Source organism: Prinia subflava, chromosome 21, assembly GCF_021018805.1.
Source record: "Prinia subflava isolate CZ2003 ecotype Zambia chromosome 21, Cam_Psub_1.2, whole genome shotgun sequence".
Lineage (NCBI taxonomy): Eukaryota > Metazoa > Chordata > Aves > Passeriformes > Cisticolidae > Prinia > Prinia subflava.
Window position 1 is genome coordinate 2,843,954 of NC_086267.1, and position 12,038 is coordinate 2,855,991.

Genomic DNA, 12,038 nt, shown 5'->3' on the forward strand with positions numbered 1-12,038 from the left:
TGTCGCTGTGCTCTCTGTGATTCCAAAGTGACTCCCCAGCAGGAAAGCATCTTTAGGTCCTCATTTCCCTTCTAGACTGTGGGCAGGGGAGTCACTGCTCTGAGGACATCAGAAGGAGCTGGAGTAAGAGGTGTTCATGTGGTGTCTTGGCAAAGAGTGAAAAGTTCCTCTCTTAAACTCTCCAGTCTCATCATCCACCTGTCCCATCCCCCTGTGGGTGTTTGGAGAACGCTTCAGTGTTCAGTGTAGCTCAACACTGCTGGGGTCATCTGGGCAGGATGCACAAAGGAACACAAGCCCTTCCTGCAGCTCTTGTTGCCATGATCAAGACTGGGAGGGGACCCTTCTATGTGGTGGTGGTTGGTTTTTTTTTGGTTTTTTTTTTTCTTTCTTCATCATGAATGTTTCAGCAAGGCTCAATCTTTGTGTTTTAATACTCTGATTTCTAAATACTCTGAGTCTGGGGGATGCAAATATCTGATATAAGTCACTTGGGCTAACCTCTTTCTGTCTGTACAGCACACATGCACACATCTGCATTGGTCACCAGTGTTCCCAGAAGTTACTGTGTGGTGTCACACAGCTGCTTGCTGCTGTTGGCACAGCAGAAAGCAGAAGGAAGTCACATTGAAGAGGTGGGTGACAGAGCCCTGCAGCAGCTGGGAGATTTAATACATGTAAGGCCTTTTGCCAGTTACACTCAGTTTCTGTAATCCTATGAAATGGCATCATCTCAATTTCCATGAAGTCTGTGAGGTTTGAGAAGCCACTGCCCTCCTGCACTGTTTATCTCTGATGGGTGAATTGACATTGCCTTGGAATTGAGTGTACGTGCATGTTGCAGTGTGTTCAGGCTTACAGGGTTTGATCAAAATTCAAAAGGCATTTGGAACAAAATATTTATAATGTGAGCAAGACTTGTTTTTTTTTTCCCCATGTACCCAGACACTGACTTGCTTTGGGAATCTGGTACTGACGTGGCTGAATGTGAGGAGTAATTGCTCCCCTGAGGTCAGCAGCAGCTTCTGTGAGCAGCTCTGAAAGCAGAGGTGCCTGTTCTCTGCAGTGAGGCTGCAGGCACTGGGAAAACACCTCCTGGAGGGGAGGGGGAGGTCTGCACAAGCTTTGCAGGCTGTTCCCAGCCGCTGTGAGCACGGGAGGGGCTGGCACAGAGGGAGGAGAGCCCTGAGAGCTGCTGGGGAGGCTGTGTGAGCTCAGTGCCTCAGCCCAGATAAACCCAAAGTGGGACCACGCTCCTGCCTCGGATGTGCAAGGGCCACAGTATCTGAGGGCTTCATCCTGAGGTTTATCCTGACTGTGAGATGGTGATTTAGGAGAGGTTAACAATTGCATTGAGGTGTGAATATTGATCTCCTTACTGTACTGATTCCCTAGGGACAAAAGGAGAGATTGTTTCTTCTGTGGGGCAGGGAGCTGGATATTAATTAAACTAGCAGCTGCATTAAAAGCTAAGGGTGGGTACAGCAGCACTGCATGACAGTGTGTGCAGGGTAAGGGAAAGGAAACACATTCTGAACTGATTCTGGTGCCTCCTGGGTCAGAACTAAGGCTGAACTCACAGTAGAGTTAGTGACAAATGAGGGTTGGCAGCAGGGCTGGACTCTGTAGAAGCCTTCCTGCACCTTCTCTGTGCCTTGAATGAATTCCCACTGTTTGAAATGCACTTTTCTTGCTGTTACACTGCAGACCCATTGCACATGAAGTGCTTCCCACAGGTCCAGGGTGCTGGGGAACAGAGCCTGCACCTCTCCCAGGGACACCCTTGGTGTCACAGCGCAGTGACTCCTGCTTCTGGAGAGAACTGGCTGACATGATCCACGTAACCAGAGGACAAATGCTTGAGCACAGGGGGCGAATACCCTGTAGACAAGAGGAAATCCACACAGTTGTGTCACTTTATTGTGTTTGCCTGGACCCTGGGGTGTGTGTGGCACTTGGGTGTAGCTGTGCAGGAAGCCTGAGGAAGCATGCACAGTGTCCAGGTGGGAAAATCTTTCCTTTGGCTCCAGGCAGTTGCAGTCACTGCATGTGTAAGGGGGCACTTAAATGGCAGCCCAGGGAGGGAAGACAGACAGATGGATACAGAAATATAAATACTTTCTCTAGGCAACACCAGCTCTGTTAGGGGATGCTGTTCTGAATGGAATAACTAGGCAGGGACAGTCTTGGTTCAGGAAAGCTTAGGGGTCTGTTCAGGATGGGCTCACAGCCCTGACTGATAACAAGAAGCACAAGTAGAAGACTCAAGTGCTGTCTTGGCAGAGGCAGATGTGTAATTCCTGCAGACACAGTCAGTAGAAGTGCAACGAGGCCAACAGCTGTGTCCTGCTAGCAGAGTCACACTGGATGGCCAGGATGCTTTTTGCATGAAGCATGCACAGGCCAGGAAGGGGTAAATTGAGTTTGTTTTCATTTGTTCCTGGACCCTATCCCCAATTTTTTCTAACCCACTTCCCTAATCTGTTATCTCTTCCTCTCTCTCCCCCAGCAATTACTCTCAGATGCCATCTGAGGGAGACAAAGTCCCAGGACACCAGACAGGTTTCTCTTCCCAACAATTTCCTTGATAAATGGATGCTGGGAACAGTGTAAGAGAAAAAGGATTCAACCTCTCTTGCTTTGCATTATCACTAAAAATTAAACAAATAGCACTGACAGCCAAGCTACAGCCCCTCTGTGGTAAACTCTCTTTATAAGTGGGAGAAGCCAAGGTTCTCACTGCAGGTCATGGAAACAGTTGGGGACAGGGCTCTGGGTTTCCCTGGTATGTTTTGAGACACTGGGTCTGTGGTTTTCTTTATTCTTTTCTTCCCACTCTAGCTTCCAGAAAATATACTTAAAGTGTCCCTTCAAGTTTTAAGGAGTGCCCAGGTCTGGGAAGCGGGCAGGAGAGAGATCTGACTCAGGCTGGGTGCCAGGGGTTAGGAAGAGAGGAGGGCTGCAGGATTTCTAGGTGATCTGTCTGCTGGAGAACATCAGTGCAAGCGCTGAGGCTGAGTCTTGTGGTGCATTCACAAATCCATTCACATTCTTTGCACAGTCCTCTTGAGGAGGGAGGGGTGGTGGCTCCTGGCATCTTGCACGCACGCTCCTATGCAGAAAGGCTTTACAGCCAGCAGCAGCACCATGCAGAAACCATCCAAAGGCAGGGGATGCCCTGAGGGAAGGCAGCTGCAGCATGCAGACCCTGGTTGAGCACAGCTATGGCTCCAGTGTCACACTGCTGTTGGTGACACGCACCCCGTACCACCCCTTCCAGAACAGCGTGTCCTGCCCACCGTGTTCGAAGCGCACAAAGCGGACCCCAGGCCCGTAGCTGGAAAAGGTGTGGGAGATCTTTGGGACAAGAGACAAAACAGTTGTTAGTAAGTGTCAAACCACCACAAACCTGCCACTGTTCAGTGCACAGAGCCCTCAGTCAGACCTACCAGGCTGGGTAACAGTGGGGACTTTTACAGTGGGAGAAGCTTGGATCCCACTTTGATCCCATTGCTCTGAGGCCACTTAATCACTCCTAGTTGGGCATCTCCTTCACTTTACACCTGCTAGTGGGGACTCTGCAAGTTTCCTGTAAAGCAGCCTCCCTTTTCTTTGTTTCAATCATAGGGTCATGGCTCCAGAGAACACATGACAGAGCCTTCTCCTCCCCTTGGAGAATTCTGCTTAAAAATATTCCTGATTCACGTAGGCTGGGTGTCACTGCTGAGCCCAGAACTGTAACTCACCTCAGTCCAGCTGGCATCATTGTCCTGTGGGATGGTGACAGTGTCACTTTTGTACTCAGCCAGCACATCCTCATTCTCAGAGAGCAGCTGCACGCACAGCTCGTAGAGGCAGCCAGCATCGCTGCGTCCTGCATACCTACAAGGAGACCCAAGCTGCTGGCACCACCTGTAAGAGCTCTGCAAAGGCTCCACCACGCTCACCAGGTTACTGTGGCCTTGGTTTGAGGTGGAAATCTGTTCTCAGCCCAGCCCACCACCTCCCCTCACTCACCACAGGAACCTTTTGGAGTTCATGTGATCCAACAGCCTGTGGGAGCTGCCTGTGAGCCCTGTCCCACACCCAGGATCCTGGCAGCTGAGGTTTTCAGGCCAAATATATATGAAGTCTATGCCCTCCCTGCTCTTCCTTTTCTTTACCCTCTGCCTGTCTGTCCTCAGAGCCTTCCTCAATACTTACCAGTCTCTTACCATGATTTTAGGCTGGGTTGTATCCATCAGCTCTTCCCAGTAGCCCTCAGCCCTGAGGTCAATGACCTGAGCCTTTCGGCACCACCTGAAACACAAGATGTGAATTGGTATCACAGCCTCTCCTGGCCTGGGGAACCAAAAATGCCCCCTTTCCTGAGCAACAGAAGAAAGCAGACTTACTCATAAGATGTAACAAAGTATTTATGGACTTCTTCACTAGGAAATTCTTTTCCAAAGTCCCCTGGGAGCTCTTCAACTTTCCAGCCATCACCTCCATTCTCTACCTCTCCCCAGTGCTCCAAGTCTTCTGCAAAAGGCAGAAAAGAGATTTGGTTAAGTCCTGTGAGTGTGGGGAACTTGAACATCTCCCACTGGAACCTTCCTCTGGCTTGTGAGAGTTTGATATTAGTCACAGCACTGATTTTGTATGTAGACTATATGTTTGTTTAGTAGAGGTCAGGCAAAAACCTTTAGTCTGACTGAGCCTAATCACACCAAACTTTAACATTCCCCAGCAAAGAGGGTGTGTATGTGTGGGTTTAAGAAAGTACTCCAGGGAGAGAACTGAGGTATTCTGAACAGTGTGTCAGCATTTTCAGCATCACAGCACACAAACACTCTGGGGACAGTTGCTGGTTGCTTTATTTCTAAGTTTTCTAAAGCACTTAGTGGTAATTTTCTGAAGCAGGAACCTTAAACATCGGGGTTTTCTAGGGGGGAAACCTGGATGTTGGAAAACTTTGCAGAAGGTCATCTGTCAACAAAATGGGGAAGCAGTGTTGATACTGCTTTGTTCTATGATGTGTGAAATTGTTGCTGCTGGGGTTGTGAGGCTTGGTTACTGCTGCTTATTGCAGCTCTGGCAAGTGAAGTTCATAGATTCAGAATAAAGGCACATGGGGTGTGTGCCCAGTCTCTAACATGGGCTGTGATGAGGAGGGTAAAAACACGAGTGGCCTCTGAGGAAAGAAGCCTGAGGGGCTCAGTGAGCTGAGGGCAGATTTGGCCCTGAGCTGGGAAAAGGTTTCATCTCTCCTCTCATGAAGAAGAAATAGAGAAACAAATTCCACAGCCATTACTGTGTTGGAGGGTTTCTGCAAAGGATATCTTTGTGTCTCAAACATGATTTAGATCCCTGCAGAGGTTATATAAAATTAATGTCATGTAAAGTCCTTTGTAAAGGCTGATTATCAAAAGCCTTTGTTCTCATTAAATTATTTGGCAGCACAGATTGAATGACTTGGCTCTTGGGCAGGGAGAAAATTCTGCAACCTGACAACAACTAAGATCTATTTTTAAAGACTAGAGATATGCAATTCTCAGTGACTGGTCATCTCCCTGACACCTTGAAGCTTGCTGTGATGTCTCTCACCTTCGCCACAAGGGTTCTTGATGAGGTTCTTCCTTTTCTTGCTCAGGAAGTAGAAATTCTGCCAGTTCTCTGCCTCTGCCTCTGCTCTGGTGAGGCCTTCCTGCTGACACTTCAGCATCCAAAGCTCAGCTCCATCCACCAGGTTCCTCCACTGGCAGCAGACCAGGCGGCACACCAGCACCAGATCCACGGCAGGTATGGAGGCCAGGATTCGGATCAGGACTGCCTCGGGGAGGGACTCCATCCCTGGGCAGCCTGCGAGAGAGGCTGCAAAGGAGGGCTGAGGGTTTCCAGCCCTCAGCAACGTCAGACACTGATGCAGTAGGAAAAAAAGGGAAAAGAAATATGTTATCTGAAGGCATGATTTTGTTTCCTAGCCTCAGGGTCTCCTGTTCCTTATTAAGTATCCTGAAGGAGATTACTATTTTTATATTCTAAGTAAAAGCCCTGAATTAAATCTGCCTGCAAAATGTATGTACTTGACAACTGCAATTGTGAGCAGTTTGTTCATTTTCCAGGCTGGAATCAATCCTTCCAGAATCTCTGCTGCTGCAAAAATCAGCTTCTTAGTAATGATTTCCTCTGCACAGGGAGGCACAGGGCTGTCTGTTCTGCCTTTAGGAACATCCCTGATAACAAATGCTGCAAAGCAGTACTCAAATATCAGCGTTAAGCATCTTGCCAGCCACCTTTGCAGTGCTTCATTCTAGATCTGACAGGCTTTCCCTCAGAGTGCTGGCACTTAGTCAGGAGCCTGTATAAAGTAAAGGTCTGAGCAGAACTGAAAACAATTCCACTGATATTCACCAATATTCTATTGTCTATGGCCTCATAACCGGAGGAATTAAGTCAGAAGCGTTTGCTCTAACTTCATGTGCTATTCCTGGACTCCAAGGAGCTCTCTGCTGCCCGGAGTTCCAGGTGCAGGCGCTGCAGGGCTGTGGACAGATGAGTGTGCAGATTCAGAGCCCGTGTCCTCCGTGGGGGTGCACGGTGACACTGCTTTATGTCAGCTGAGTCCTGCTGCTGGGAAGTGCTGAGGCTGCAGCAAACCGCATGGATGCAGCCAAACTTCTCAGGAATGACTCATTAAGACTGGGAGAGCACTAAGAACAGAGGAGAAATACCCTGGCATGCAAATTAATGAAATATAAAGGTACCAAGCCTGTCACGGAAGGGAGGAAATAGGGAGTCACTGCTGTAACAGCATCCTAAATTGAGACATTCGGATATGTCCTCTATCTGCACTGCACCCAGCAGGGGCGAACTGTAATTTAAAATTCCCTGGCTTTTATGGAGACAGCATTAGTGATTTCCCATTCTCCCCACACTTCCAACCCTCAACCACACTCCCGAAGGCTAAAATGTAATTTTTTAAAAGTAGGCGGGAGGGATCATGCTGGTTTCATCTCGTACAGGAGTTTCAGAAGCCGCTCCTGCTCCCTGCCTGCTGATGGAGCCCTGTTATCCAGCCTTCCTCCCGCACTCGGGAGAAGGGCAGAGGTACCTTTCCCTTCCCACCCCGGTTAAGCACCCAAGCTGCGAACGCCTTTGCATCACGAACCCGCTCCCGGGCAGCGCCCGTCCCTTGACGTGCTCGGGGCACACGCGTGTCTTAAGAGACACCCCGGAAAACCCGCGGGGGCTCAGGGGGGGCACCGAGCGCTCTTACCTAGGCCGCTGCTGCGAAGGCTGCCCGTGCTGCCCCGATCTGAGCCCGCGTGTGTGAGGAGAGGATCCCGGGCTCGTGTGAGGGGAGCCCGCGGCCCCGCCCCTGGATCCGCCCCCGCCCCGCCCTCGCCCCGGCCCCGCCCCGTCCTGCCCCCGCCCCGTCCTGCCCCCGCCCCGTCCTGGCTCCGCCCCGTCCTGGCTCCGCCCCGTCCTGGCTCCGCCCCGTCCTGGCTCCGCCCCGCGGAAGGGCCGCGGCCCCACATCCGTGTCCGGGGGCGCGCATGGGCGGAGCCAGGTGAGGCTGGGGCTGGGGCCGGGCGAGGGGCGCGGCGGGGAGCGGGGCCGGGAGCGGGGCCGGGAGCGGGGCCGGGAGCGGGGCCGGGAGCGGGGCCGGGAGCGGGGCCGGGAGCGGGGCTGGGGCCGGGGCCGGCCGGGCTGTCCGGGGTTCTGTCCGTAACGAGGGGAAACTGCCTCTGCTTCCAGCAGCTCGGGCCGTCGTGCCGGGGATTTCCCATCGCGCTCCTGCGGCCCGCCGTGTGCCATGACAACCATCGGCGATCTCCCCGAGGACGTGCTGGTGGAGCTGCTGTCGCTGCTGCCCGCCCGGGACCTGCTCTGCACCTGCCGCCTGGTGTGCTCGCAGTGGCGCTACGTGGTGGACCTGACCACCCTGTGGAAGCGCAAGTGCCAGCGCGATGGGTTTTATCGCCAGAGCTTGGACAGAAGCATCTCCGACTGGAGGATCTTCTATATGCTCTGCCACTTGAAGAGAAACTTAATCAAAAACCCGTGCGCTGAAGGTTTGTTTCATTATTTCATAAAGGACTAAGAGTTTCCGAGCAGTCAGAGTGAGTCAGTGTCAGATGCTTCATCTGCTGCTGATGCTGTGGGACTGTCCAGCTGCTGGGTGTAGCTCTGCTAGGTCAGACTCACAGCTCCTGCAATAAAACTGCTGTAGATAGATAGGTATTTATTTACTAATACTTTGTGGTTTTAGCCAGAAAAAATCAGGAGTCATAAGGTCCCAGTATGGCAGGCAGTGACAATTAATTTGCACTACAAGTACAATGTGATAGTGAAACGATCAGGTATTGGGATTAAACATTTGGGCAGCTGGAGAATTTTTGTTACCAAAGACTTGACTAATATGACTACATTAATCCTACTTTATTGCTGATGGTGATCTTCTGATGAGGTCAGAAATCTGCTACCTGCTGTCCTAGATGCTGACAGCCACATTAAAGGTAATGGCAGCATAATGACAGGAGTCACTTACAGCTGTAGGAAAAATACAGTGGATCTGGAAACACCAGGTAGCTTCCTAGAATTCTCCTGTTGCTGATTTAAAAAAAACCTGAGATCCTGCTGGTAGTTGAAGCAAGGTTCTAACTCTTGGATACCTGTGTTTTCAGAGAACTTCCAGCACTGGACACTTGATGCTAATGAAGGAGATAAGTGGAAAATTGAGGATCTGCCTGGAGCTCATGGAAATGTTTTGTTAGACCCCAAAGTACACAAATACTTTGTCAGTTCATATGGGTAAGATTTGGATTTCAGTAATCTGGAACTGGGAAACCTGCTTCCTCCCATCTGTTTGGAAAGACACCATGGTTAGAAGGCTGGTGGCAGGTTACTGAACCTTAGATCACCTGTGAGAAAAGGAAGGAGCTTCCCTTCCCTTAACCCTTTATGCCAGTTAATCTAAAGAGATGGGTATTGCTGAGAGAACTGATCACAGCAGGGGCTAAATTTGGCTGCCTGTCAGGAACTTCCTGTAATTTTTATAGTTGGGATAAGCCACATGGGATCCCTGCTTCTCCTCTCTCAAAGGTGGTAGGGAAGGTTAAGGATCTGGCAAACTTAATCAACTTACATGACAAGGTCAAGGATCTCTAACTTCCATGAATGGTAGGTGTGTCACACTAACGACTTGTAATAAAAGCTGCCACCAGAGGAGGATCAACAGCTTTTACAAGCACTAGGCACTGGTTTCCTGTTACAAATAAGTATAGGGACTCCCCTTAATCCACCTTGTAGGCAACTATTCTTTTTACCCTGGAGTGAAGCTAACTCAGTTCATTTTCTTGTCAGGTTCTGGCTGTGGATAAGGCAGGTTTTAGCCAGATAGCTTTGTGGGCCATCAGGGTCTGGGGGGGTATTAAAGCTGTCAGGGAAAGGACAGCAAGAGGGAAGAGATATGTTCTGTGGAACTGTATTTCTATGTCTGTTTCAGGCCATGCTTCAAGTCTCAACTCATTACCCTGAAGAAAGAAGGCTACTGGAATCAGCTGATGGATGAGAAACGGCCTGAAATTACAGTCAAGGACTGGTGAGTAAAGTACTGAAAATTTCAATTTCTAGCATTGGTCTAGAGGTAAGCTAGGCTTCTGGAGCTTCTCAGGCTATAAAATCAGTTCTTTATTCTTTGGGAGTTGAATCTAAACTCAGTGGACTACAAGGTGGCAGTCCTGTAAAGGGTGGGATAGCTTTAAGTTCCAGAACTTCTCTGTAGCTGTGGGGATGACATTCATTTTCTTCTGCAGACAGGGAGCCCCTTGGAGACTGCTTTTGAAAAATAAAGCAAGCTGAATGCTGTATGTACAGCCCTGCTCCTTGATTCCTCCTGCCTCTCCAGGTACGCTGCCAGGGCTGACTGCGGGTGCCGCTACGAGCTCAGGGTGAAGCTGCTCTCCAAAGATTACATCGTCCTGGAGGAGTTCCACCCTCAACCAGTGGTGATTGAGCAGTGGAATGATGCCAAGTGGAGAGAGGTGAGCAGCAGCCCTGGAGGCAGGAGCTTTACAGCAGTGTTGTGACACTTGGGTGTTGCAAGTCTTTCTTGGCCAAAAGTGCCAGTGGGACTTTCTCTGCTCTCCAGCCTCCTCTACTCTATAGAGGTGAGTCAGTCCTTGCTGTTGATGATGCTGAAGCAGCAGCAGTGTCCTGAATGAGGCAGGTGCTATTTTTAGGTGCCCAGCATTTTCTAGAGAGTATCTTGTGCGCTTCTGTGTTGTTTTAGTACAGTCTTTTTAATTGTTTCTTGGTTTTACGTAAGATCCTGTCTAAAATTAAGTAACAAGAGCAGATCTCAGGGTTTTTTTTGATTTAAAAAATGGTTTAAAACTACTGCATGGATAGCCAAGTATGGCAGACAATGTTTCTTAAACTGCTACAGGTGTTTAACTGGTTTGATCTGCTGTACATTCTGCATTAGGTGTTACTTATACATGCACTTAAGAATGAAGCTTAATGTTAGTTTAACTCAGATAGGATTTTGAGAAAAAAGCTGAGTGAGAAAGGCTTCTTTCCCTTCCCCAACCCCCCCAAATAAAATGGGGTATAGTGCACTTTCAATGAAAGATACCTGGGTCAGAAGAGCTCATTCTAAGACTCACACACTGTCGTTTTCTGAGCTCCTAGGTGAGTGCTGGTTTATTGAGGCAAATTGAGGACTTCTCTTTTCTCTCCAGATTTCTCACACCTTCCAGAATTACCCAGCAGGGGTTCGTCACATCTGGTTTCAGCATGGAGGCCACGACACCCAGTACTGGGCAGGATGGTATGGGATCCGTGTCACCAACAGCAGCATCACCATCGGGCCCCACACCTCCTTGTGAGGCAGTGCAAGGGTTTGCTTTACCTCAGGACTGGAACCAAACAGCTTCAGGTGCACTATTTGCCTGTACTCTCTGCGTGTGTCCTAGCTTTGTTTGCAGCTCTTGTTCACAGCAGAACTTCTGCAGGCCCAGCCCTTTGGAAGGGCTTCTGTCTTCATCTTCCATCCTCTTCTACCATGGATGCTACTCCAAATACTCCAAATGCCCTTCCAGAGAAAAACTGGGACAATTAAATCTTGAGGTCTATCTTTTCTAGTTAATACATTCTTATGCTAACACACACAGTCTTAAAGACACTTTCTTGTTTATGGAACTTAAGAAAGATAAGGATAAAATGTTTCAGATTAACAATGGTATTTACAAGGACTCTGCCACAGATTGTTTTGTATGGTATTTTCTGTTTTAGTTTTAAGATTCAGTTAAGATTTATGATTTGCATCAGACCCTTCATAGCATCAGGAAGCTGTCACCTTTGTTCCTAATGCTGTGTCACTGGTGGTGAATTCCTTACCCTTTCTCTAAGTGTGTATGATCAAAATGGTACCTGCCTTCCTTTCCTAAACAGTCCCTTGGTGTTTGAATAAACAGGTAGAGAAAGAGGAGGTAAGGAGTCCCTCCAGGCAGCTGCCTAACAACACAAAGTGCCTTTTGATTGTGCTGGGCTTTTCCCACACCATTGGTTTGTACTGAGCAGTGTAACCCAACATAAAATGTTAAAGCAGTGCCCAGCCTTGATCTATAACTATGATCTATAACTTGTTACTTGGTGGAAGCAGGAGGTGCTGGGCAGGCCAGGGTACCAAATTCTCTGACAAACAAGCTCAGCTCACTGTGACCTGTGTCTGCCACTCTTACATACCCAGAACTAATGCTAAGGCCATGTTCCATCTCCTCTGACAGGCGTAGGATTAACAGTGCTTTCCTTGCCTGTTCTCTGTTAGGAGTGGGACACTTGGCAGGTGTCCTTGCTGGACAGATAAATTCCATGTTGTTAATGCCACCTCTGAGTGAAAGGGGAGAGACCAAGGTTGTTTAGCCTTTCACAGGAATTGGTAAGAGTTCACATATGGGCCAGAAAAGCAGTGGAAGCTCTAAAGAAAATAAAAATACTTCCCCACTGAAGAAGGGAGCCTGGTTGTGACAGAACTCAGCCCAGTTCAACTG

General features: G+C 49.2%; 2 protein-coding genes across 3 annotated transcripts; one reads left to right on the forward strand and one right to left on the reverse strand.

The window, feature by feature from the left end:
- Window positions 1–1,744: 1,744 nt before the first annotated feature.
- Window positions 1,745–7,371, reverse strand: FBXO2 (F-box protein 2). The gene is made up of 6 exons (XM_063417596.1): window positions 7,259–7,371; window positions 5,587–5,899; window positions 4,395–4,521; window positions 4,204–4,299; window positions 3,747–3,882; window positions 1,745–3,357 (listed from the first exon to the last, which is right to left on the reverse strand). Exons 2-6 carry the CDS (start codon window positions 5,828–5,830, stop codon window positions 3,223–3,225), a joined length of 738 nt encoding a protein of 245 aa, XP_063273666.1. The 5' UTR covers window positions 5,831–5,899; window positions 7,259–7,371; the 3' UTR covers window positions 1,745–3,222.
- A 93-nt stretch (window positions 7,372–7,464) lies between these two features.
- LOC134561027 (F-box only protein 6-like) lies at window positions 7,465–11,012 on the forward strand. 2 transcript variants are annotated; one of them, XM_063417595.1, is made up of 6 exons: window positions 7,465–7,552; window positions 7,744–8,057; window positions 8,670–8,796; window positions 9,491–9,586; window positions 9,893–10,028; window positions 10,728–11,012. In XM_063417595.1, exons 1-6 carry the CDS (start codon window positions 7,539–7,541, stop codon window positions 10,872–10,874), a joined length of 834 nt encoding a protein of 277 aa, XP_063273665.1. In that variant the 5' UTR covers window positions 7,465–7,538; the 3' UTR covers window positions 10,875–11,012. The 2 variants fall into 2 exon arrangements, with proteins under 2 accessions (XP_063273665.1, XP_063273664.1); XM_063417594.1 differs by having other exon boundaries at window positions 7,481–7,552; window positions 7,741–8,057.
- The last annotated feature ends 1,026 nt before the right edge of the window (window positions 11,013–12,038 follow it).